Source organism: Hyperolius riggenbachi, chromosome 5 (assembly GCF_040937935.1).
Source record: "Hyperolius riggenbachi isolate aHypRig1 chromosome 5, aHypRig1.pri, whole genome shotgun sequence".
Lineage (NCBI taxonomy): Eukaryota > Metazoa > Chordata > Amphibia > Anura > Hyperoliidae > Hyperolius > Hyperolius riggenbachi.
In genome coordinates this window covers 39,284,668-39,311,551 of record NC_090650.1, presented here as the reverse complement: position 1 = coordinate 39,311,551, position 26,884 = coordinate 39,284,668, and the positions used below count along the sequence as shown (strand labels likewise).

At 44.8% G+C, this 26,884-nt stretch overlaps 1 protein-coding gene across 1 annotated transcript in view; it reads right to left on the bottom strand.

Moving 5' to 3' along the window:
* CROT (carnitine O-octanoyltransferase) overlaps nucleotides 1-26,884 on the bottom strand; it is a 66,677-nt gene that overhangs the window by 15,411 nt on the left and 24,382 nt on the right. The window contains exons 4-12 of the mRNA XM_068235510.1: nucleotides 25,653-25,834; nucleotides 23,711-23,835; nucleotides 23,184-23,292; nucleotides 20,565-20,658; nucleotides 20,363-20,488; nucleotides 13,637-13,738; nucleotides 10,362-10,445; nucleotides 8,985-9,092; nucleotides 3,359-3,489 (exon numbers count right to left, since the gene is read on the bottom strand). Coding sequence (XP_068091611.1) covers nucleotides 3,359-3,489; nucleotides 8,985-9,092; nucleotides 10,362-10,445; nucleotides 13,637-13,738; nucleotides 20,363-20,488; nucleotides 20,565-20,658; nucleotides 23,184-23,292; nucleotides 23,711-23,835; nucleotides 25,653-25,834 — 1,061 coding nt within the window. The remainder of the gene's footprint in view (nucleotides 1-3,358; nucleotides 3,490-8,984; nucleotides 9,093-10,361; nucleotides 10,446-13,636; nucleotides 13,739-20,362; nucleotides 20,489-20,564; nucleotides 20,659-23,183; nucleotides 23,293-23,710; nucleotides 23,836-25,652; nucleotides 25,835-26,884) is intronic.

Sequence of the window (26,884 nt, the reverse complement as noted above, 5' to 3'; positions counted from 1 at the left end):
TCTAGTAAACTCCAAGGGACCAGGCAAAATGGTGTATATAGGAGGTTTACAGTCATACTCAAGTACCGTATTTTTCGCACTATAAGACGCACCTAGGTTTAGAGGACAAAAACCCAGGAAAAATAAAAATATACTAAACCTGGTGCGTCCATGGTACAGGGGCGTGTTATGGACCTTTTCCCCTAATTATTATGCCCCCCTTATGTCTTTCATGTACTTTTGCCCCCCTGTGTTCACCTATGTCCCTCTGTGTCCACTGTCCCCTTGTGTCCACTGATGTCTCAATGTCCTCTGTCCACCTATGTCCCTGGTGTCTGATGCCCTGTGCTCTGTCCCCCTTCCTCTGTCCCCTTGTCCATTGTTTCCTTCATGTCCAGTGTTTTCTATCCCTGTGTCCCCAGTGTCTGCATGCCCCCCTGTGCCCCAGTGTCTGCGTGTCCCTGTGTCCCAGTATCTGCATGTACTCCATGTTCCCAGTGTCTGCGTGTCCTGTCCTGGTCTGTGCATCTGGTGTCTTAAACACATACACTTCTTCATCAGGCTGTCCCCCGCGCAGTGTCTGAAATACATACCTCTCTTGCATCTTTGATCATATATGTATGCATGTCCCCAGTGTATGCATGTCCCCTGTGTCTGCATTTCCCCACGTTGTAGTGTCTGCCTGCACTGTGTCCCCAGTGTATGCATGTCCCCTGTGTCTGCATTCCCTGTGTTGCATTGTCTGCATGCACTGTGTCCCCAGTGTATGCGTGTCCCCCGTGTCTGCCTGCACTTGGTGTCCCCCGATGCTTGCCTGTCCTCGGTATATCCATGTCCCTGGTGTTTGTGTCCCCCTGGTGTTTGTGTGTCCGCGGTGTCTTAACACACATAAGTAGCTGCCACATAGTCATCAGGCTGTCCCCGGTTTCCCATATACGTACCTCTCTTGCAGCTTTGGTTATCGCGCTGTCCCCGGTACCGCCGTAACTTGTAACAATCAGGAAGTCCCGGACAAGTGTGCAGGGAAATGCACCAATCAGGCAGAGGGCGCTGTGATTGGCCACAATGACGGAGAGGTGGTCCCCCCCTCAACACCATCACTCGAGCATTGCACAGCATGATTGGCGGTTGAGGCAAGCGCCCCCGCCTGATTGGTGCATTTCCCTGCACAGACGTCCGGAACTTCCTGATTGTTACAAGTTACGGCAGTACCGGGAACATCGCGATAATCAAAGCTGCAAGAGAGGTATGTATATGGGAAACCGGGTACAGCCGGATGACTATGTGGCAGCTACTTATATGTGTTAAGACACCGGGGACATGGAAACAGCGGGGACATGGTATTACCGAGGACACTCAAAAACACCAGGGACACGCAAACACCGGGGACACGAGTGCAGGCAGACACGGGGGACATGCATACACTGAGAACACGCAAACACCAGGGGCACGCAAACACAGGGGACACGGAGTGCAGGCAGACACTGCAGCGGGGGAAATGCAGACACTGCAGCGGGGGAAATACAGACATCGCAGACATGGGGTAAAAAACACAGGCACAGGTCCAAATATGCAGCATTCGGACTATAAGACGCACTGACTTTTCCCCCCCACTTTTGGGGGAGAAAAAGTGCGTCTTATAGTCCGAAAAATATGGTACATAAAGTATACTATAGTACTGGATCTTAAAGCGGACCCAAACCAAACTTTTTTTAATTCAAAATATTTAGTTGCACCACTCTGACACATACAAAGATAAATAAACACTCCTTCAAGCCAATGAGCATTTCAGTGCATTCTTTTCACCCTTCTCTTTTCATAACTAGGGTTATTCAGGTGGCAGCCATGACTTCTGAGCTTAGTAGGAGGTTTTAGATCCTGGGTGTGTTTGTCATCAGCTACCTCCCTCACAGGGGCGTCGTCTATGTGAAATCTCACACAAACTGAGATCACCTCCCCGTGACATCATCAATAGCAGCCTGTATTGTGTTTTTGTTTTTTTTATCTCCTCCACCAGTCTGCCGGATTCTGTCCCGGCAATATGAAAGGAAGGGAGGGGTTCCTCCAATAAATGTAAAATATTTTATATTTGTCATCATGCAGCTGAAAAAAGTCTGCTATTTATCATTATAAGTTAGAAAATAGATTTTATTTCTGAAATCTTGTATTTTTGATTTGGGTCCACTTTAATTCAGTCAATAATTAGGAGTCATTTTTTCTTTTCAATGCTTCAGCAAGCGAGCACAGACAGTGTCTAAGCTAGATTAAAATGCACGGTGCTCAATATGTAGGGATTTGCCTGAAATAATCACATCTTGCACAGGAAGCATAGGTCTCACTAGTAAATGTGGGTACAGCACTGATAGTATGCTTGTATGTCCACATTTCTGTGCAGCCTGAATGATACTGTAGCATTGCAGCCATGCACAAGCAAGTCACAGATGACAGGCAATTCTCTCAGTAATCAGGCAGCAGCTTACACAGGAAGCATAGGTCTCACCAGTTAATGCATGTACAGTACTGATAGTGTGCTCCTCCATCCATATTTATGTGCAGCCTGGATGATACTGTAGCATTGCAGCCATGCACAAGCAAGTCACAGATAACAGGCAATTCCCTCAGTACTCAGGCAGCAGCTTACACAGGAAGCATAGGTCTCACCAGTTAATGCATGTAAAGTACTAATAGTGTGCTCCTCCATCCATATTTATGTGCAGCCTGGATGATACTGTAGCATTGCAGCCATGCACAAGCAAGTCCCAGATGACAGACAATTCCCTCAGTAATCAGGCAGCAGCTTACACAGGAAGCGCAGGTCTCACCGGCTGGTGTTTTTGAGGTAATCCTCGCAGGCCCAGAGGAGTGTGAAGATAGCTACAAGTGGCTGCCGGCCTGCCCACAGCTTATGGATCTCTGACTAACGTATGATGCATGCGCCTGCCTGTTGTATGCTTTGTGTAAACAAGAGCGTTTCTGATGCATCTTGGGGGGGTATAGAAGTTATATCCTTTATTTGCTCACTAATCACTTCTCTAGGAGTACATCTGATAATTTGTCCTGCAGCCAGCAAGGATATCGGTCACCTTCAGTGAGGTGCAAATGTGCTTTTGAAAGACATCAATGCAGTCTTTATATACATTTTTTTACTGTGTTTAATGGTTTAGAGGAAAGGTTTTTTTTTTATTTTTATGACAATAACACTTTAAGGATTCTAATTATTTCAATAAGGGGTAACCCGTTACAAATATACTCTATTGGGGCAAGCAGTGGTCTAGAAACCCATATAACTGACTCTGGGAGAAGTAACACTATACTGAGCTGGTCATCCTATATTGTATAGGAGAGAACTCTGGGCAGGACCGTGCGCTTCAAGTCTTACCGTCCGTGAAGTTTGTAAAACGCCAACTGGAGAGCCAGCTGCACAAACGTGTCTGGGTGGAGCTTCCTCTCCTTCGCTAGTGCTTTCCCGAAGGATGTGAAGGCGTAGTTGGCTAACTGAATATCTGATGCCTGAAAATAGGAAGGACGCTGATTATATCATTTGATGCATGAATAATGCAGACACTATTTATTATTGATAGAACTAAAGGTCAGAAAAATAAACACATCAAAATCCAGTGATGTCACAGTAGCAACAGAACAGTGTTTAACCACTTGAGGACCTAATGGTGCCCATACATGGTACAATTTATTTTCTTTTTTTTTTCGATCAGATAATTTAGTTTGAGTGTTTCCAATATGTCCAATCAGATTTTCATTGGAAAAACAGGATAATTGTTTGTTTTTCTTGATCTCAATCGTTTTGGTCGAATAAATGGGAAAATCGATTGTTACTTATTGTACCCTGTATTGGCACCATTAGTGGTAGGCTATTTTTTACAATTTAGGCCACGCCTAGCTGCAGGGCTGTACAACTCGGCACACAAGTGATTCCCCCCCCCCCCCCCCCCTTTTTCTGAACAGAAATCTTCGTTGGGTGGGCTCTGATTGCTGTAGGGATGTTTATTTTTATTTATTTGTTGTTGTTTTTTTTCAATAAATGTACGTTTTTTTTGTTTTTATTATTCCCAGGCCTCCCTCCCCCCACCAGCCAATCACCATGATTGGCTGTCAAAGGCATCAGCCTATGTGAGCCGATCGCTCCTGAGCCTCCCAGGGGTACAGCCGTGTCACATGACTGTCCCCAGCACAGAGCTGCCTTAGATCGCAGCGCTGTACATTATAAATAGATGGCGATTTTGCCGTCTAACAGTCTCCTAGCAGCGATCTCCGTTGGGACACTGATGACGGAGGAGAGCTCAGTCATTCAAGAGGAGATGAGCGCGCATCGGCACTCGCGATCTCCTGCAAAACCCCGCCCCAGGACTTCACGCCAATTGGCGTGGAGCGGTCAGCAAGCGGTTAAAGATTAGAACAAAGTTGTTCATAGTTTCTTCTTTAATTTGGTTGAAAAAAGACATTTGTCCATTAAAGGGAACCTTAACTGAACTGGGGGGTAAAGAGTTTCACTTACCTGGGGCTATTACCAGCCCCCTGCAGCAGTCCTGTGCCCTCGGAGCCACTCTGGAATCCTCCGGTCCCCCGCTGTCACTTAGTTTAGTGTTTGACGACTCACCAGTCGGCCGGCCGCCATGCGTATTATTGGACGCATTCCATACTGCAATTAGCGATGTTGCGGACCGCAACGCGTACAAAAATACGCGTTGCCGCATTCCGCACGCGTAGATATGAGCAACGCGGTCCGCAACAGCGCTAATTGCAGTAGGGAATGTGTCCAATAATACGCATGGCGGCCGGCCGACTGGTGAGTCGTCAAAAACTAAACTAAGTGACAGCGGGGGACCGGAGAATTCCAGAGCAGCTCCGAGGGCACAGGACTGCTGCAGGGGGCTGGTAATAGCCCCAGGTAAGTGAAACTCTTTACCCCTCGTTCTGTTAAGGTTCCCTTTAAGTCCAAACAGGAAAAAAAAAGTGATCAGAAGTGCATCAACAAACTACACTGGGATCTCCTAGTTAGGATGTCTGGAAACAAAGATCTGGTGATTGTGGCCCAGTGTGCCTCTTCCCCATTATCAGTTATGCATAATAATAGTATTTTCTTCTGTCTACCCAATGTGTTAAAGCTACACACACACTAGTCTACTCAGCTGTGGCAGATGATAACCACTGAACTCTTGCCGCACATTTGGAATATAAGATGCACGGACTCCCCCCCCCCCCCCCCCCCCCCCCCCCCCACACACACACACACACACACACACACACTTTTGGGGGAGAAAAAGTACATCTTCTATTCTGAAAAATACAGTAAGTCCTTCTGCGTAGGTCCCTTCTGCCTCCTGTTTTAAAGTGGACCTGAACTCTTGAAGAGCACGCAAGGAAAAATGCACTCTGTATGTTTTCAGAGTGAACAGCCTGTCTAATTCCCCCCCCCCCCATCTGTAAGTAATCAGAAGTGTAATTTGATCTCTCAGCTGTGTCAGCACAGAAATTTGGCAGTCCTTGACAGACTCCGCTTATAGACACACTGCTGATTTATTGCAGAAATATTAAAAAACATAACAGAGTAAAGGTGGCGGGGTATGGCCGCAATAATGTATAGTACCACAATAATTGCATATGTTTGTATCAACCATCAAGGGTGTATGGGTAATAATGACAATAATTGCTCCCAATAGAATTGCATCTCATAAATAATCATATGATACACCAACCATAAATATAAGTAACATTTGCGAATATACAATCATAGAATAGTACATGCGTTCAATGAAGAGAGGAATAACAAAGTGCAATGATACGGTACATATATTACTCTGCGCAGCAGAGCAATAGTGCAAACCAACTGTGGCTGCAATGGCGCATGTATAAAGTGCAAGTGCTGTGCAGAGAGAGCCACCAAAGGTATAGGAGGGAATGTATCCCACTGAGCACAGAGCGAATAGAAAAGCCGCCCCAGTGAGGGAAAGAGTGAGATAGAGATGTGACAGCTACAGGTACAAAGAGGTAGAGAAAGCAAGTAGCATGTGAAGAGGAAATGATGTGCTATCTGTAAGGAAGGAGGTATACTACCTGGATGGAGACTGCAAACTATGTTTTTAATACTTTCATGTGATTACTAAAGGGAACATATTATTAGCATATCCTGGCGTGACCTTTTGATTTTTCTCCTTTTGTTCAATTGTCTATATTGACCTGTTGCACAGGATATAGTGGTATTTTACAATATAATTCTGTCATTAACTTTTGGTAGTGCTGACCTATAGCTTATCGTTTGCCTTATTGCAGAAGTTCTGTAAGCTGTAACAAATAAATGTTTTTCTTTAAAGGGACACTTAAAGAGACTCTGAAGCGAGAATAAATCTTGCTTCAGAGCTCATAGTTAGCAGGGGCACGTGTGCCCTGCTAAACCGCCGCAATAGCGCCGCTAAACGGGGGTCCCTTGACCCCCAAACCCCCCACTGCAACACTTGGTCGCAGACTTGGTCGCTCCTGGAGGCAGGGCTAACGGCTGCAGCCCTGCCTCTCAGCGCCGTCTATCAGACGCGCATCGCCGCCTCTCCCCCGCCCCTCTCAGTGAAGGAAGACTGAGAGGGGCGGGGGAGAGGCGGAGATACACGCTGACAGACGCGCGTGGGGCAGGGCTGCGGCAGTTAGCCCTGCCCCAACCAGGAAGCGCTCCCCCGCATTACGGAGGGGATTTGGGGGATCAGGGACCCCCGTTAAGCCGTGGGATAGCGGCGGTTTAGCAGGGGCACACATGCCCCTGCTAACTGTGAGCTCTGAAGCGAGATTTATTCTCGCTTCAGACTCTCTTTAAAGAGAGTGTTCCAGTAAAAATAATCTTCCTCTCCCTGATTTACATTCTGACATTCATCACATGGTGAAATTTTTACTGCTGGCAGGTGATGTCACTGGAAGTAGCTGCTGCTTGCTTTTTTGGCAGTTGGAAACAACGAGGTTCACAGACAGGAAACTGCCAGGAGTACCATGGTCCTCAGAGTTTCTTGTGGGAGGGGTTTCACCACAATATCAGCCATACAGAGCCCCCTGATGGTCTGTTTGTGAAAAGGAAAATATTTCTCATGAAAAAGGAGGTATCAGCTACTGACTGTGATGATGTTCAATTCTTGGTCACGGTTTATATTTAAGTCAGGGATAAAAAAAAAAAATCAGTTTTACTTACCTGTGGCATCTACCAGCCCCCTCCAGCCATCCTGTGTCCTCGCAGTCACTCACGGAGCCTCCGGTCCCCCGCCGCCAGCTAGTTTCGTTTTCGCTGACAGGCCCAAGCAAGCGTTTTTTTTTGCATTCCCGTCCGCAATAGCGCCCTGCGCCTGTGCAGGACGCTATTGAGGATGGGAACATTGAGTAGGATACGCGTGGCCAGGCCTGCGCAGGTGCAGAAAGCTCGCCGACTCCCTGTCAGCGAAAACGAAACTAGCTGGCGCCGGGGGACCGGAGGCTCCGTGAGTGACTGCGAGGGCACGGGGCGGCTGCAGGGGGCTGCTAGAAGCCCCAGGCAAGTAAAACTGATTTTTTTTTCCTGGCTTAAGTGTCCCTTTAAAGAGAAACTCCAACCAAGAATTGAACTTTTTCCCAATCAGTAGCTGATACCCCATTTTACATGAGAAAGACAATGATTTTCACAAACAGACCATCAGGGGGCGCTGTGTGACTGATTTTGTGCTGAAACCCCTCCCACAAGAGGCTCTGAATACCGCGGTACTGCTGGCAAACTGCCACAATGTAACAATGTTCAGAGACAGGAAATAGCTGTTATTAGCTGTCTGTAACAGACAGAGCAGCTAGAAACAGCTAAATAACCTGCCCACAGTAACAATGTCACCATGTAATAAATGTCAGAATGTGAATCTGGGAGAGGAAAGATTTTACAATGAGCAAACACTGACTAAATCATTTATACATAATTATGGTAAAAAATGAAGCACTTTTTTTACTACATTATTTTCACTGGAGTTCCTCTTTAAAGGTTGTTATGCTGTTGCTTATCTTTTAAAGCAGAGAGGAAGCTCTGAGTTCAGGTCCGCTTTAACCTACACCGAAAGCAGAAATGGCACATGACAGATACCAGCCAATCAGAGAGCTGCTTCTCAATGCTTCTATAGGAGAAACTATATAGGGATATGCATTATCTTTAATAAAATGTATTCCTCATTTTTCTAAAGTCACCACCCTCTCCTCCCTCCAACCAAAAACTGCATTGTTACTTTTCCATTAAAATGGGCGACAGTACATTAAAGGGGCACTATGGCGAAAAATTGTAACATTTAAAATATGTGCAAACATATACAAATAAGAGTAAAATGAGCCATAAATTACTGTTGCTGTCACTTACAGTAGGTAGTAGAAATCTGACAGAAGCGACAGGTTTTGGACTAGTCCAGCTCTTCATAGGGGATTATCAGCAAGGCTTTTATTCTTTATAAGTATATTCCCTAAAAAGGATTTAAACCATGATGCTGGCCAGCTTCCCTGCTCCCTACACAGTTTTTTGGCAGTTGGACGGAGCAACTGCCATTCACTAAGTGCTTTTGAAAATAAATAAATCCCTGAGAATCCCCCATGAAGAGATGGACTAGTACAAAACCTGTCGCTTCTGTCAGATTTCTACAACCTACTGTGACAGCAACGTAGGAGAAAAAGTAAGTTATGGCTCATTTTACTCTGGGAAAAACGTACTTCTTATTTGTATATATTTGCAAGTATTTTAAATTTTACAACTTTTCACCATAGTGCCCCTTTAAAGATTCCAATCCCTAACGCCAGTGATAGCTATGGATGGACTTGAATCGCCTTCGTAGCCATATTGCCATTTCTGGTTGTGTGACACGCAGATGGAGCATGCTGGGAAATTCATTTCGAGACAATCTCAGTGTCCATTCTTTATTACCTGTATTAAACACCAAGCAGTTTGCTTCTATAAGCGGATTACAGAAACACCACACATAAGAGAACTATGACGGGACAAACCTGCGACGTACCTGAATAAGGTATTGTGCTTTGGCTTGAGAGATATCATCCAGGATCTTCTGATCCACAGTGAAGACCAGCTCCACAGGGCGGGGCATATCCCTGACCACTGCTGACCCCTGCCAATAGAAAGCGAGCATTATTACAGTACCGCTATCCCAACAGCCATACAGAGGCTGCCACTGGGGCCGCTACTACTGGAAATACAAAAGTTCTCCAAGTGTCGTGCTGATTCTCTGGCTAAAAGACAATGCGAGGCACAAACCTGGAACAAGTATTAAATATAGAGCGTAACATTCTCTGCCTTCCCCAATTTAAAGGGACTCTGAGCACCTCTCATGAATATGCCTTTAAGACTCTGACCAGTACTGCAAAGTACTTAAAGATGCATACCTTTCTGTAGCTTGTGCTCTCCACTTTCATTTGATGCCTGAATCGCCGTTCTACACCAAATAGTTTTTGTTCAATTTCAATTGAAAAAACGTCGGCTGCCATCTCGGCTGCAAAAATGATAGCAATTTTTTTTTTTTTAAAATGATAGCATGGGGCCCCTTTGGACCCCGAACCACATGAGGGTCACGTGATCGGGAGCCAGCGAATGGCAGCAAGGAGCGTCTTGCTGTGAAGCAGCATCTGAAAGCAGGAAACAATTACAGACGCTCCCTATACTCTGCATCGCAGGAGGTGGCGGGGACTAATCGGCTGCACCTGCTGTTGGGGGTGGAGGGAGGAGAAGGGGGCCCCAATGCCTCCGGGCCCCCCTGCAATGGTAGGAATCGCAGTGGTGATTGTTACGCCCCCTCCCCCAGCTTTCTGCACAGTAAACTGAGAACCAATGTTAATCAATTGGCTAGTGTTTTCCCCATGTAGATAAAAACAGACAGCAGTGAAGCACTGCAGGCATTGTCTATCAATTACATTAGCTTCTGTGATAAAACAGACATGTTTTCACACATACAGACACACATGGGGTGCAGAAAACTGACAGACAAGTGTGCTTCAGCTTCATATTACACTCACTCCGTCCTCCTCTGATGGAGCAGAACTGAAGACAACTTCAGCATCACTACAGTACAGAGCACTTGGGGAGGGGTAGAGTCTACGGATAGAGCAGCGCTGTGCACAACACCCTACAAAACTTAGCATGATTTGTTATCAGTGGCTGAGCAGATGCAGTCATTAGAACAATTGTACAGAGAGCAGAACGTTTTTTTTCTCTCTGTGCCCTTAGTTGTCAGTCTCTCGGGACAGGGAAAATTAACTTCTTCCCCCACGGGGGCCCCCTGTGGCTTCTCAGCCCCCCTTGCGGCTGCATCCCCTATTGTAACGCCCCTATTTCTGTATGTTTCAGTAAAAAAACAGAAATCTTTATGCGGACACAATCATACCTTCCAGCGTCCCTCAGCGGCTTTAACTTCCTGGTCGATGTAGTCACTCAAGGTCACAAGCACCATGGCGTCGTACGGAGCATGCTGGAACGCAGACAAGCATGGTACAGTTATAAGCCACACAGATGAATGAAGTCCTGCTCTGGACCAACCATCTACATAAAGCAGAGCTATTAGTCCAATTATAGATATTAGTAGGCAACAGTCACAGGGCTTCCTCAAAGTAGAAACGGTACACTGAGGTGTACTGAGCACAATGGTATGGAGGAGAGGAGATGATAACAGAGGGGTAGGCAGGGGGAAGAGAGGAAAGACTGCGGGGAGGGGCAGGGAGGAAGGATGTGAGAAAAGGAGAGGATAGGGGAGTAGGTGACAGACACTCCTTTTCTGCAGAAAACTCAGTAGTCATTGTCCAGATGGCTGGATAGTGTACTGGTTAAGGGCTCTGCCTCTAACACAGAAGACCAGGTATCTTGGCTCCTCCTGTTCAGTTAGCAAGCACCTGTTCAGTAAGGAGTCCTCGGGCTAGACTTCCTAACACCGCTAATGCCTTTAGAGCATGCCCTAGTGGCTGCATCTTACGTGCTTTGAGTCTGCCAGGAGAAAAGCACAATATACAATGTTATTTCTCATGTCCAGTATGAGCTGTTGTGATGGGAGTTTTGGAAAAAGGCAGGGCTGTGGAGTCGGAGTCGTGGAGTCGGGCAATTTTGGGTGCCTGGAGTTGGAGTCGGGAAAAAATGCACCGTCTCTGACTCCTAATGAATTAAAACTGTAAATAAAATAGAAAATATGATAAAATTTTCTATTTCTCAGATAATAGTCATCATAAATAATTTATACATACAGTAATAGCTGTGCTTAGTCCACAAAAATGAAATAAACCAATCAAAATTAGTTACTTGTGCTGCTTCAATAAAGCAGTCCCCGTATTTTTAAAGTCAGATATACATATCTGATTGTGACTGTATATATGATGTGTACACAGGAATCTCTTATATATACTAAATAACATCTATGCTGTAAGAATAAAGCCTGATGTGTAGCTGTGTCACTAATAGAGATGGTCAATGAGATGGAAATAATTCTGCATCGATGCTGGTTTATGCAAATGCACGCATTGCTCATGAAATCAAATAATTTGATATGTTGTTAAAATTTGGTTTGGTGACGAATTAAATGGTACCTGAGAAGGATGAAAAGAAAAAAGTTTTATACATACCTGGGGCTTCCTCCAGCCCCCTTCAGTCTAATCAGTCTCTCGCTGTCCACCTCCACCACCTGGATCTTCTGCTATGAGTCCTGGTAATTCAGCCAGTCAGCGCAGTCCGGCTGCATGCCGCTTCCACAGCCAGTAGTGTTCTGCACCTGCGCAATAGTGCTGCGCAGGTGTAGTACGCTCCCTGCAGCGGAGTGTGTGCATGCGCACTACGCCCGACTGGCTCAAGTATCTGGATTTATAGCAGAAGATCCAGGTGGCGGAGGAGGACAGCGAGGGACTGATTTGCCTGAAGGGGGCTGGAGGAAGCCCCGGGTATGTATAAAACTTTAATTTCATCTGTCTCAGGTTTACTTTGTTACACAGTAGTACTATACTCTACATATGCACTCCCAACAGAGCTGCAGGGAATCCACTGAGAATGTTGTGCACATTGAACACAGAGGTGTTGTCTACCACCCATAAACCTGGTTCAGATTGTGCATTAAGAATGTGTAATAGAGGAAGAATCTCCTCATTCTCCTGCAGAGTACCTGCACATCCCTCTTACATGTACCCACAGTTACATTGCCTAGGGCCTGATAGATGTTCTTTGTTCCGGTCTGTACCTTTTACAAGTACTCTTACCAAGGACTAGTCTATGACTAAAGGGAATAAATATGGCAGTCTACATATCCTTCTCACTTCAGTTGTCTTTTAAAATTCCTAAGCGTAGGCAGTTAAGAGACGAATTTTATGTTACATACTTTCAATCAACAAGATTGTAATATGCAAAGTCGAGGAGTCGGAGTCGGTGGACTTTTGTACATACTCCACAGCCCTGGAAAAAGGCACACAGGTCAATTGACCAATATTTTAGGGTCAGCAAATAGACAACTGAGCTTTAAAGGGAACCTAAACTGAGAAGGATATGGATTTTTCCTTTTAAAATAATACCAGTTGCCTGACTCTCCTGCTGATCCTGTGTCTCTAATACTCTTAGCCACAGCCCCTGAACAAGCATGTAGATCAGGTGCTCTGACTGAAGTCAGACTGGATTAGCTGCATGCTTGTTTCAGGTGTGTTATCCACTTACTACTGTAGCCAAAAAGATCAGCAGGACTGCCAGGCAACTGGTATTGTTTAAAAGGAAACATCCATATCCCTCTCAGTTTAGGTTCCCTTTAATAATTTCTTCAGATGTGGCCTGTTAACCACTTCTGGACCTGCATGATTGAAATCTATGCCCTGTTTTTGGCCACTTATTCCTGCCAGGCCGTAGATGTCAATCAGCCCCGCTCGCTCTGCTGCCTGACTCTGTGACTGCTGTGAGCCAATCACAACACAAAATAGGAAAAAGATGGCTCTGGTCTTAAAGGGAACCTAAACTGAGAAGGATATGGATGTTTCCTTTTAAACAATGCCAGTTGCCTGGCAGTCCTACTGACCAATTTGGCTGCAGTAGTGGCTGAATCACACATCTGAAACAAGCATGCAGCTAATCCAGTCTGACTTCAGTCAGAGCACCTGATCTGCATGCTTGTTGAGGGGCTGTGGCTAAAAGTATTAGAGACACAGGATCAGCAGGAGAGTCAGGCAACTGGTATTATTTTAAAAGGAAAAATCCATATTCTTCTCAGTTTAGGTTCCCTTTAAAGGGACCAGAGCCGTCTGGTCCAAAAGTAGTTAAAGGACAACTTAATTGAGGTTGCCATATTTATTCCCTGCTAAACAGTACCCGTTTCCTGGCAGCCCTGCTGATCTATCTAGAGTGTTGTGTGAAGAACGCCAAAAACAAGCATGCAGCTTACCTTGTCAGATCTGATCTGCTGCATGCTTGTTCAGGGGCTATGGGTAAAAGTATTAGAGGCAGAGGGTCATTAGAACAGCCAGGCAACTGGTATTGCCTAAAAGGAAATAAATATGGCAGCCTCCATATTCCTCTCACCTCAGTTGTCCTTTAATCTTGTGCTGGAGGAGCAGGTATTCAAAAACTGTCTATACACTTTAATGCAAACCTGTAATGAAAATAAACTTGCTCCAATAATTGACACTGAGCCAGATACTGTTCACTTACATCACAATTGGAGCCGACCAAGCCATTGCGCCATAAGATGAAGTTGTAAGATTTGTCCCCCCAGCGTATAGTTGGGTCCCCAGCGAGAGCTTTATACGTCAGCTGCGGTACAGAGAATAAATAAAGCGCAGTGAGAAAAATCCGCAGGTTTATGCAGTCTGCACTCTACGATATAGGAAACAAGATGTTATGGTTAGAGTTTTCCTTTAATTCTTTGCTCACATTGAACTGTGACTTTAATTTAATTTAGAGTGGACCTGAACTCTTGCACAGGACAGAAGGAAAACATAGAGAAATGCACCCTGTATGTATTTAGAGAGTTTAGTCTGTCTAATACCCCCTCATCTGCAACTAATCACAAGTGTAATTTGATTTCTCAGCTGTGTCAGCTCAAGAATCCCGCCTGCCTCGGCAGAGCAGCTAATTTGTAAACACGGGATGTTAACCCTAAGTCTGCTTCTGTGAAAGCAGGAAGTAGACACACTGCAGATTTACTGCAGGATTTGTATAAGCTGCAACAAAGAAATGTTTTTCTTTAAACGTTATTGTGCTGTTGCGTATCTTTTAGAGCAGAGGGGAAGTTCTGAGTTTAGGTCCGCTTTCACAGATGAAGATTAGGGCGGGCAAGCTTTAGGCTTGGTACACACCATGCAATTTTCTCTTCAAATCCTACTTGAGCGAGCGATTCGGTCGTATTCGGATCTGACAGTGATTGGATACGGAAGAAAGCTGGCGTACACACGAAGGCACTTTTTTAAATATTTACAAATGTTACAAGAATTAGACAAACACGTGGAACAATGGCCTGTGCTTCAGTCAGTATTTTTTCAGCCTGTCTGATCATCTTCCAATCCACAGAGATCGATCTTGAGCTTAGGAATGACTGCTGGCATTCGATAGACTGTATATATTTTGCTCGATATCATCATTCACAATCAGAAGCAGGAATCGCAAGTGAAAATTGTTAGAGGTTTAACAACATTATTACCTAAACTGCAGTATAGTAAAGCAACCACAAGATGTCACCATCTGTAAAATGATGCAATTATCTCTATGGTATTGTGATTAGGGTTGTGCTTCATGATTCAAATGAGGCTTAATTGCCTCAGGTGTGTGGCTGGGAGAGAGGAGGTTACTTACCCATAAGTCCGCTGTCTTCTATGCATTCCATAAGTCTTGCAGGCGTCCTATGGGACGCGTTGCAAGACTCACTACCACGCACTTCCTCCTTCAAGCCGGAAGGTGTAGCTGTAGTGAGTCTTGCAATGCATCCTATAGAACGCGTGCAAGACGTTTGGAACACATAGAAGACAGCGGACTTATGGGTAAGTAACCTCCTCTCTCCCAGCCACACACCTGAGGCAATTAAGCCTCATTTGAATCATGAATTCTAGTCCTAACGACTCATGAGCCCACCGCTGATTGCGATTTCCTGTATTTACTCTGTGCTCCTCTCTGTTCTAAATAAGCAGCATTTCCTTATGGTGGTATATGATATATCTCTGCATATTTTTCTTCAGTAAAGAGTTCTAACTTGTTATACTGGGTGCCTATCTGTATGTACTGACTACTCTGCCCCATCAAGAATTGCATGGTGTGTACCAGGCGTGATCCATCTGAATCTGGTGCTTGTAGTTGTCCTTCTACATCACACACTACCAGGCACACAGACCATCTTATCTAGTGGGAAGGAGGTGAAAGTGTATTCTATAGATCTAATGTATGGTACCAAAGTCCATATGTTATCACACATAATGGTATGACGTAGAATGTCATGCGGTCACTTCAAAGCATGAATTCACATGCAGAAAGCAGCCTGGCATAAAGCAAAGTTTCAGTAATACTGTATTAAACCCCATGTTTAAATCACAATTCTATGAGCACGGTTCATAAAAGTTTTGAGGAGTTATTCTACTGCAGTCATTGTCCAGTGCTGCTGGTGGAATGACCGCCAGCCTTTAAAGGGAATCTGAAGTGAAAAATGTATTATATATAATGAATTGGTTGTTTAGTACCGATAATTAAAAGAAAATGAGTTGCAAAGAAAATAGTGTCATATTTTTATTTTCAGGTATATAGCTTCTTTTTTTTTTGCTTTTTTTAATAACATTGCATTATTCTCTAATAATTGCAGTTTCCACAATACGCTCAGCATTTTAAATTACTTCACAGAGCAGGCTAATGAACTTTTGAACTTTTCCCTGCAGAAAAACCATAAACAAAGGAGAAACAAGGAAAGACCGTTGAGATAAAAGCTTCAAAAGACAGTGCTGTTCACGACTTTATAAAGTGGCAGAGCTCACAGAAGCTCTTTTGCTTAGATAACTAAAGTTTCTTAACTCTTCCTGTACAGGAAACAATATGAGACTCATTTCTGTGCTGCTATTAGTTTATTTCTTAGCTGTACTACACTTACAAATTTTATAAGTTAATTTTTTCACTTCAGTGTCACCTTAACTAGCAAATTCGCAATTGTAATGATCAGCAAAGTGCTGAAAATCGCGCAGGTGTAAACCAGCCCTAAAGGAACATTAGGCAGCACTTGTGCTTGCAAGCCACATATTGTTACTCTAGGGGAGATAGCAGCAAACAGTAGGCAGCAGCAATGGTGGGAAACGAAGGCTTCGCACACTTGTACGAGGACTGTAGCCTTCTGCAGTGAAAACATTAGCCTGTAGCCTTCTGGGATCGGGACAGGTCAGGGCTGACTTCTGTACAGACCTACATGCTAGGGGCGTGTGCTGTGGAGAAGGAGAATAAGGCCAGACACACGACAGGGATGGCTTCTGGCAGGCGGTGTGAGGAGAATGTGCTCCGGAGTCACTTGGCCGTCACTAAATTTCCAACAATGCCGGATTCTTAGCTGAGGTCGCGGGGTCTTCTACACACACTAGAATCTTGTCAGACGAGGTCTTTATCGGCCACATTTAATCCACTGCGTGTCCAAAGGATTAACCCTTAGATTGCCGCTGTGGTCTATTGGCATTGCCATGTTTCCGCTTCCATATGCCACGGACATTGAAAAGGTGTTTTAGTATGAAACTACCTCTGCCTGTCACTGACGAATCTAGCCATCTTTGTGTTGCTATATACTTACACATATTTCCATATGCAGAAGTCTAAAAGCATTTAGTGCAAAGTTTTGGTTCAGTGTCAACTTTCTATTTGGCTTGAAATATGCAAATAATTTTAAGTTGATGCAGAATTATGCTAATGTTACTGCAAATCCAAAAAAGCTTTATTGGCAGGTCCAAATACACTTAGCATTTCCAAAGCAAAACATTAGTGCTAGTATGAGAGGGGGTGGTTGTGGGATTATAGGCATGGGGGGTACGGGGCACAGTATACAGGGTATATAGTCCATAGGCTGGGTATAGGGGGCAGTATATGAGGTATACAGTCCATGTGGTATCACGTTCCTCTCAGCTGGTAGCTAGCAGTGACATATCGGGCAGCTATTTGCACTGTTGTTCCCCAGTAGGATGCAGAGATTCCTGTCCTCAACTGTGGAGGTGAAATCTGGGATGTGGGCGGAGAGTCTCAAGAAGTGGGCAGTCCTCACAGGTGCATATTTGCTGCAGTGTAGCAAGAGGTGGGACTAAAATCATGCTGCTTGTATATGCACCAATCAAATGTTTTCACTGCAAGATTTGATTAGTCAATTCACATTTTAGATTTTCATAACAATGAGCATAATTCTCAATCATCTCAAATTTATTTGCACCTCAGTGACGTCCCTACTGTCACTGGCGAACTCAGGGGGCTATTCCGGGTGTCTGGAACCTCCCCCCTGCACTGAGCTGTGTATTCAGCCAGGGAAGCCCGCATAATATAAACAGCCTCATTCTCCCTCCCTTCTTACTTCTGGTGCCTCCCTCCAGCTAATAGAATGAGAGAGGCAGCCGAGCTTCCCTCACAACCCTCACAAGAAGATGCAGCCTACAGTGAGAGAATGTTGATTATGGAGTCCTGGACTCTCCACAGCACAGAAGTGTCAGACATGATGAAATTAGAGTGCAGGCAAGCTGGTAAATATGCACAGCATGATGCAGAGCTTGCCTGGACTCAGGGTCTGTGGGCAAACATCTGTCTGGTCTCTCCCCATTGTTATAATGACTGCATGTGTGGATAAGGTGTGGATAACAAGCTGAAAAGTTTTTGACAGTCCCTAGACTCCAGGAGGGCTTCTTTCTGATTTGTGTGAGAGACTGACAGGGACAGGAGTCCGATTACAGGCAAGTAGCCTGTGTGATGTGGGACTTCAATACAGATAAGTTCTCTGCTCCATCTCCGGGGCTATTCTCAATTTCTCCACTCCTCTCTCTGGGCTAGTGCAACGCCAAAATGAGAATTGCAATCGCTAGCAATTTGTGAGTGTGATTTTGTGAAGTGATTTTCAGAGCGATTTTTGAATGAATTGCTCAAAAACATGCTACATGCAGTATACCTGCGATTTTGAAAAAATCACAACGCTGCTGTGGGAACACCCACATAGGGTAACATTAGCCAAGCGCTTTTCAAATCACTGTTGATTTGAAAAACGCTCAGAAGCACTCTTGGTGTGCACCAGCCCTCCCTCATTCACCTTTGTTTCCCTCTTCCCCTAGTGCTGGCTGGCTGACTGTGTGTTCTTGTCTTACAGGAAAGCTAAATAAAAGTGCAATCCTGGTGAGGCAAAATATTATTATTTAGTATTTATGTAGCGCCGACATCTTCCGCAGATGCATATATCCCTGCATCATATGGGTATCGCTTGCGCTATGTGAAACTATGTAGCATATTCCACTGAATTGTCCAAACTAAGTCTATCTCCTGTTCCTCTCTTGGGGAGTTGTTCCAGCGCTGTACCCCGTTCACATTTGCTGCTACCAGAAGCCCTCGTGTCCTTGAGTACTTCCAAAGATAGGCAGCTCCGTAATACGCCAGCGCACTTTTGTGCATGGGCAGTATGGAGCCACCTGTATTCGGAAGCACTCGGGACATACGTGCTTCTGGACCTTTCAGGAACCCCCCCTTAAAAATCCTGCGTTTGCCCCTGACTGTATAATGTGGACTTGGTAAATGTGATTCGGGCAAGGCAATTAAAGAGAACCAGAGAAGGCTTTTTTTTTGTATGTAAAAAAACATACTACCTGATTTGGGGGGCAAGCTGGATCAAGCAGTGTCCATCCTCCGGATTCCTCACTACTACCCGACCCCTCTGAAGCTAGTAATGGCTTACTTACAGTTTCAGGGCTCACAACGCTGCATGCCACAGAGGTATGCCATGGACCAGGGAACAAGCCTCTGTAAACCATTGACCCATCTCCCTTCCCCTCCACGCCCCCCCCCCCTCCCAACCACCTTCACGTACACTTCTTTTAAATACAATTCAAACGTAACTGGCACTGACAAATGGCTTATTTAAAAAAAAGTTTTCCCGCAGTCTAAAGTCAGCCACACACCATAACAGTTTTAATATATCTGTTCAATTCAAGAATTGCAATCAATTTTTCTGACTGATTGTAACATTTCAAAACTCTCACATGTTCAATTTTTCCTCAATTATGATTACGATTGTAAAAATCACGATTACGATTCTGAAAAAAAATTGCTTGGATATATATATATATATATATATATATATATATATATTTTAATAAATAGACACTCTACCACACATTATGCAATTTACATAAAAATTGGTCAGAAAAATCCACCATTCCCGATCAACTTTTATCGAATAAAAACGGGAAATACCGATAGGATTTCTTGTACGAATAAAAAAAGCTTTTGATTTTTCAGGAAATACTATCTTTTTTTATCGAATTGCTGTAAAATTTGATAATTTTATTGTATGGTGTGTGGCCACCTTTATGCTGAATACACACCATACAATCTTGGTTGTACAGATTTGCCAAATCTATGAAGTGTAAAGGGGGCCATACACTAGCCGACCAACCAACCATCCAATTCGATTATTATAATCAAATTCGATCAAAATTGGTGCTGCCAAGTGCATGCCCGACCGACAAAGCGACCAATTTTCGGGACAGAAAATGGCCGCACGGTCGATTGCGTTGGTTGGTCGGGTGCGCGGCCGTACGGTGGCCAAATTGCGAACGAGCGACGAGACCCCCGCTGTTGCAATGTATGAATGTATGCAGTGTGTAGTGCATTTATACATTACCTGTCCGGTGTCAGCCTCCACGCGGTTTCCGTCCATCTCGCCGGGCTCCTCGTACAAGCCGGCGGTGCTATGTCTGACGGCCGCTAGCGTGCTATGTCTATGCGCCGCTAGCGTGTATGCGGCTGTTACCCGGCGAGATGGACGGACACCGTGCGGAAGCTGCTACAGGACAGGTAATGTATAAATGCACTACACTACATACATTTATACATTTTGGGGGCAGCGGCGGGGCGGACGCGGCGGCTCAACCGATTCCCTGATGATTTAATGCTGAAATCGGACCGGAATCGGCCTGTAATGTATGGGCAGATTCGACTAGAGACAAAATTTATCTCTAATCTGATTCGATTAGAGATAAATTTGTCTCTTGGTCGAATCTGCCCATAATCGTTCTAATGTATTAAGGGCCAACAGATTGAAAATACCTTGAATGATTGATTGGATTAGCTCTTACACTACATGAAAGTGGTACGATTGAACAACCAAGATTGTATGGTGTGTTAGGGTTAAAAGCTGACCAAAATTGGCCAGCATGCCAGCAGACTTTTGTAGATTACCTGGCTGTAATCTTCAGGAGTGGCGTGTGGAGTGTCATCATCAATAGACACAATGAACAGGCTTCTTTGGATCACTTCCAGGTGGGACAAATTCTTTGGGTCGAGGCTGATCAGGTGTTCTCGAGTCTAGAACAGAGCAGTGGAATTGTAACACACACATTCTACATAACGTACACAAGACCCACAATCTATATCTACCAACCAGTGCCCAGCGGGTCCTCTCCTCTGTGGTCAGAGCTGAAAGTCCAATCCCATCACGCTCTCTGTGGCATACGTCCCGGATATAGGACAGCTGACTAAAGGGGGAAAAATGGTTCTGCAATGTGACATGTTGGAAGCATGGGCCATCACATTTTGGCTCTCTGGTTAATAAAATAAAATCAGATTTACTTACCTGGGGCTTCCTCCAGCCCCTAGAAGCCCATATATCCCTTGCTGCAGCACCGCTCTAAGGCAGTCTCCTGGGGTCCCCTAAATGGCGTCCACCAATCAGGCGGCTTATGCACATGTGCAAGCGTGTGGCTGCCCTATTTAAGGACATGCTCCCGTGGCCAAGAGCTTTCTGCACATATGCAGAAGCCGCTGAATGTAAATGTGCAAAAGCCAAAATGTGATGGCCACTGGCCACACAACTGGATCACAGAATCTCAAACACGAATGTCCCAGTAGGGACATTACTGTTTTAGGCCACCATTAAAGAGACTCTGTATTGAAAAAAAAATGCCCCTGGGGGGTACTCACCTCGGGAGAGGGAAGCCTCTGGATTCTATCAAGGCTTCCCCCGTCCTCCTGTGTCCCGCGGCGGTCTCGCTGCAGCGCACTGTATGCACAGCCGACAATTTGTCAGGCTGTGTAATATTTACCTTTCCCTGTTCCAGTGGGGGCGCTGTTGCAGCTCTCTGCTTGGAAATAGCCGATCTCAGTCGGGTCCACTCTACTGCGCAGGCAACTTGCACCTGCGCAATAGAGCAGACCCGACTGCGATCGGCTATTTCCTCGCCGAGAGCCGCTACTGCGCCTACGGTGGAGCCGGGAAGGTAAATATTTAACATCCCCACCGTTCGGGGAGCTCTATCGCTGCCGCTGTGGGACAGAGGAGGACGGAGGAAGCCTCAATAGGATCCGGAGGCTTCCCGCTCCCGAGGTGAGGGGCATTTGTTTTCAATACAGATCCTCTTTAAGCACCAACATATTCCGTGGCGCTGTACAGAGTAAATTCAAAGTCCAGCTCCCTGCGCCTCAATCTGTCCCATGAGGCACTGCGGGAACCACGTCACCAACCAGGGACACAGCGCTCCTCTTACAGTGCTGGAGGCTGCTTTACTAGACATTTTGCATTTTTAAAAGATTTATAATAATGATAAATATAAAGAAATAATATTAAAGACTAGTCATTTCTCTTTGTCAGGGGTAAAGCCATAATCTAGTGTGCAGTGCCTTGAAACTGCATATTTGCCTAGATTTGGGGGTCAGGTGCGTCTCTATTAACCTCCCTGGCGGTATAATCATTTCCAGTTTTCTTTCCAAAAGCGGTGACATTTTTTCACAAGCTTTCAGACCCTAAAATTCATACTGCTTGATAGATCTGCGGCAGCCCTGCACATTCCACATCTCCGATGGATCCAACTCGGGATTACTGCTCTGAACTGCGAATTTCCGTCCCAAGCCTGACTCCGAGTTACCGCTAAGGAGGTTAAGATGGCCACACACCATACAATTTTTTAAATATCTGTTCAATTTAAGAATAGCAATCAATTTTTCTGAGTGATTGTAACATTTCAAAAATATGACCAATGTACCACACACACACAATTATCATAAAAATAATTGGAAACTGAGAAAATTGCTAGGGTGTGTATATTAATAAATTGACAATCAAACACACACCATACAATCTTAAGAAAAATTGTAGAAAATTTTCCAGCATTCCGGATCAATAAAAATCAAACAACATGCGAAATCCGATCGGATTTTTAAGTCGAATAAAAAAAAAAAAAAGCTTTCGTTTTTTTGGGGAGATCCGATCATATTTATCGAATTGCAGTAAAATCCGATCATTTTATTGTATCGTGTGTGGCCACCTTAAGGCATACAATGAAAAAACCATAGAACTAGGCCAGAGAGAGTACATATGTTAAATTCCATCTGTTAGAACGTAGAAATCTTCAGGAAAATATTCTGAGAAATAAAACTAATAATACTGAGGACAGGCATACTGTAATTTCCCAACATCTGATTTTCTAGGATATTAAAGTCAACCTCCAGACTAAAAATCTACTCAGCAAAACTGAAAACGCTTGGTGTTTCTTTAACAGTTTCACAGCATCAGAACTTTGTTTTTCTTATAGAAGTCTAATTTTTAGCTGCATTTTAAGCTAAGCTCCTCCTTATCAAAGAAAACTGCCCGGGCTTTTTTCCCCTGATGCTGTGTAAAGCATGATGGTGTTTCCTATGTTGTTATTCATGTTGCCTAGCAACTGGGAGGGGTGATCAGCACACAGGACAGTTGGAACTGTGTCTCATGCTCCCTGTCACCTCCTTTCAACCAAAAAGATGGCTGCCCTTATGAAATCGCAAACCTTTGCCTGTTCTTTTAAAAACAGGGTGGGTTAGAGATTATATTACCTATCTATTTTAATTAACATAACTAATGTAACTTAATGACTGTAAGTTTGTTTAGGCTGGAGTTCCTCTTTAAGCTAAGATGCCGACCTGTTCACTTAGCTTCAGTCCTACTGGCGGCAGCGATTATACCCCAGAGGTCTCATGTATTCCCCAATGAACAGATTTCTTGTCTACAGAAGAGGAAGATGAAAGGTACCTTTCTATCTCTGGTGGGGAGAGGATATGCCCATCAATCACCGCTTCAAAGCTGAAGATCCGCCCCCGACACATGACCACCAAGTGGGTGGGGCAACTGCCTTCAGTGACTGGAATAAAGCACAAAATCCAATATTCAATGCCCTGAGCAGCGTACAAACCTACATTGTCATCTCCATATATCTTTTGGGCAGAAGTGTGACTACAAGTCCCGGTGCTCCTCCCACAGAAAACTTTGGTGCCCTTGCCCCACCCTACCGTCCACACCCATTTCAACCACCCCGTAATAATTTCTACAGACTCGTCATCTGACTGGTGTCGTTTAGCTAGTGTGGCCATCATGATTCCCCCACCTAAAATAAGGGAGGACAAAACACCACCTAATATACCGGAAGGGTGGACTCCTGTATTGGAGATATGGTAAGTAAAAGTATTAGCGACAGAGGATCAGCAGGACAGCCAGGCAACTGGTATTGTTTAAAAGGAAATAAATATGGCAGCCTCCATATCCCTCTCACTTTTACTCACCAGTCTTGAAGTGGTTGGTAATGGAGTCTCTGGTAACTCCTGGGATCTTGCAAGTGTTGAATAAGAAGCGCATCTGGTTCATGTCCAGGGGTTTATTGTCAGACTTGTGCACTCCTAGCCTCTCGCTGTAACAGGGACAGATCCACATATTTATCGAAAAAACCCTCAAACAAAACAAACATCAATACTGAAGATAAAAACAGACACTTAGGCCTGGTTTCCACTTGTGCGTTTTGTGTCAGATGTTTCTCTCAGAAAATTCGCATTGATTTTGCAACTAATGGTGGAGAATGGGGATGTTTCTATTCAATGCGAATTTTCGTTAGCGTTCGTACGCGTGAAAAAATCTGGAGGTCCTGTATCATTTTTTCAGGCATCGCGTACGATTCGTGTACAATGCTTTGTATAGGCAATGCGAATTTTCGCGTTACTTGCCCAAAAATTCGCATTAGATCCATGGTTACAGGAAGTTTTCAGCAGTCATGACTAAGCCGTTACTAGGCAGATTATGCATATTTAACTAATGTGAATTTTCGCGTACGAAAATTCGCATAAAAACACGTACAAATTTACATGCGTATTTTCTCCAATCATAAAAATCGTATACAATTTTTTTGCCGGCGAAAATGTCACGCTACAGTGGAAACGTAGCCTTACCTGGAGCTTCTATTAGCCCCCTGTAGCAGTAATGTCCCACGTCGCCGTTCTCCGCCGCCGCTCTAGCGTGGCATGCCATCCAACTGTGGCTGCACGGCCGCGCGCGTCATCAGAAGCTTACTGCGCAGGCACAGTACAAGAAAACTTTGTACTGCGTCTGCGCAGTAAGCTGCGCAGATAATTGCCCGGTGCTGGCGGCTTGGAACGGCGGATCGGAGGAGGACGGCGTGGGACATTACTGCTATAGGGGGCTGATAGAAGCCCCAGGTAAGTGTCTTATTATAAGTGTTTTATTTTCAACACCCCCCACAGAACCCCTTTAGGTCTTTAGATTGTAAGCTCGCAAGGGCAGGGCTCTCTCACCCTTATGTGTCTTGGATTTTGTTGTTCAATTTCATAGCTTGCATTTTGTTATACATTTTATTCATCATGTTACATTTGTCATTGTAATCACCAGTTCTGTATTTTGTACCAGTGCCCATATTTGATGTATGCCATTGTCTGTATCATTAAGTTCCCCGTGTTTGGGGATGGTGGTGCGGAACAGTTTATCACTGCCTTGCTGTGTTGCCAAGACTTTAAAATAAATGAATAGACAAGGTGGTCACTGTGGGGATACCACAGTCACCTGTATGACAAGAAGAGAGCAGGAGCCAAATGGAGCAGTATTGTGGAGTATTAGATGTTAGATTGTAGTATAAGAGTATTTATACTTACAAAAGGTGGGTGGCAGTCCCTGCAACCACCGTATATCACCAACGGTGAAATAGCCGCCCCCGCTCGGTGTTCCAGGTCCTACTGGAACTGGATGGCCACACTCCTGGCTGGTTCTTCTTGGTTGTAGATAACACCACACCCGGAAAGTGAACACCTCCAATGGAGATGTAATGTATAGTACTAGGGGTGGGGGCATCCATGCTTGTGATCATATTTTAACGGCACTTGTACTGACCTGAAGAAGCGGGCTGAGACCCGTGAAACGCGTTGTCCTTTGAATCGTGCCGAATAAATAAAATAAATTTAATTTTTTTACATTAACCCTGTGGTTTGGGTTGGTAAAGACACCTCCTTCCACCTTATTATTATTTTTTTGTTTCATCCCATTACCTATCTTTGGGCGCCTAATAAATTAGGGTGCCGGAGCCCCCCCTCCCCTTTGCAATGGGTGTTCCAGGTGGGTGAGCTGGACAGCAGTCCTGTGCCATCTGGTCAAACAATGAGTACTAATTCAACAGGATTGACCTGTAAGATTAAGAACAGCTGTGATGTAGCATGTGTCACCCACCTCCTAATGAGATCCCAAAACTTCAGAGTGTACCAAACCGCTATGCTCCCTCTATCTAGCTGAGTGCCGAGCTTGGCTGGCCAGTAGTGCTCCAGGTAAGGTCCCGGGCCACCAAAGTTGACATTGAGCTGGGAAGGCATCCTGACCTCGAGATACGCAGCGTTCAACCACCATTCCTCCAGCTGAAAGAGAATATAAACAAGTTTCATTTATCACTTGATGTTCAAAAAAAAAAAAAGTTACAAAAAGTTGCCTGCAAAAACCTTTCGGCCCCTTTTGCACTTGCCTTGCAAGTGTGGGTTGCGTTACTGTTTCACCACAGGTTAACACAACAACAATGCAAGGAAATGGGGCATAGCGCGTTGGTAATGCCCGATCAGCTGCTGAACCACCACAAAGTCAACAGCTCGGACTTCTGCACAGGGCTGTGGAGTCAAGACAAAAATCACCCGACTTCAACTTCTCAGTTTATGAAACCACTGACTCCAGGTACCCAAAATTGCTCCGACTCCACAGCTCTGCTTCTGCAGCGACGGAAGTAATGTAAATCAACGCGTGACGCAAAAAAATTAAACATGTTGGCGGTGGTGCATGAGCAGAACGATGGGAATACGACGAGGAAACACAGTGACGTACTTCCTGTCCAACAGGGAGATATGGCACATGCGCTATGCATATGACCCCTTCAGCTCACTGCCACAGGTTCATATGAATGACGTTTTGGGCGTTGCAATGGAATGGGGGCGGAGCATTGCACTGCACACGCACTGGCAAGGAGTAAAACCGGACTACATTTCCTGCAAAAAGATTCGGTGTTTTCCCAGGAACCCCTGAGGATCTTATTCTGAAGGCCTTCAGTTCTCTGACTTGGATCCTATTTCTGATGGAGAATGCAAGGTTGAGAGTAATATGAAGAAGATATTTGGGGAGGTAAGTATCTTCAGTGTTCCCCAACCCTGTCCTCAAGGCCCACCAACAATGCGTGTTTTGTATAAATCCACAGGGTAGTTAATCAGCTCTGCTGAGATACTAATTACCTCACCTGTGCATGTTTGTGGTTTCCTGCAAAACATGCACTGTTGGGTGGGCCTTGAAGACAGGGTTGGGGAACTCTGTTACAAGACTTGCTCATCAAAACTTCAGATTAATCTACCAAAATCACCACACAAAAGTTTTTTCTGGATTCCTAGAGGTTTATCTCTATAGCAGGTTATGTACAGTTTCCACTAAAT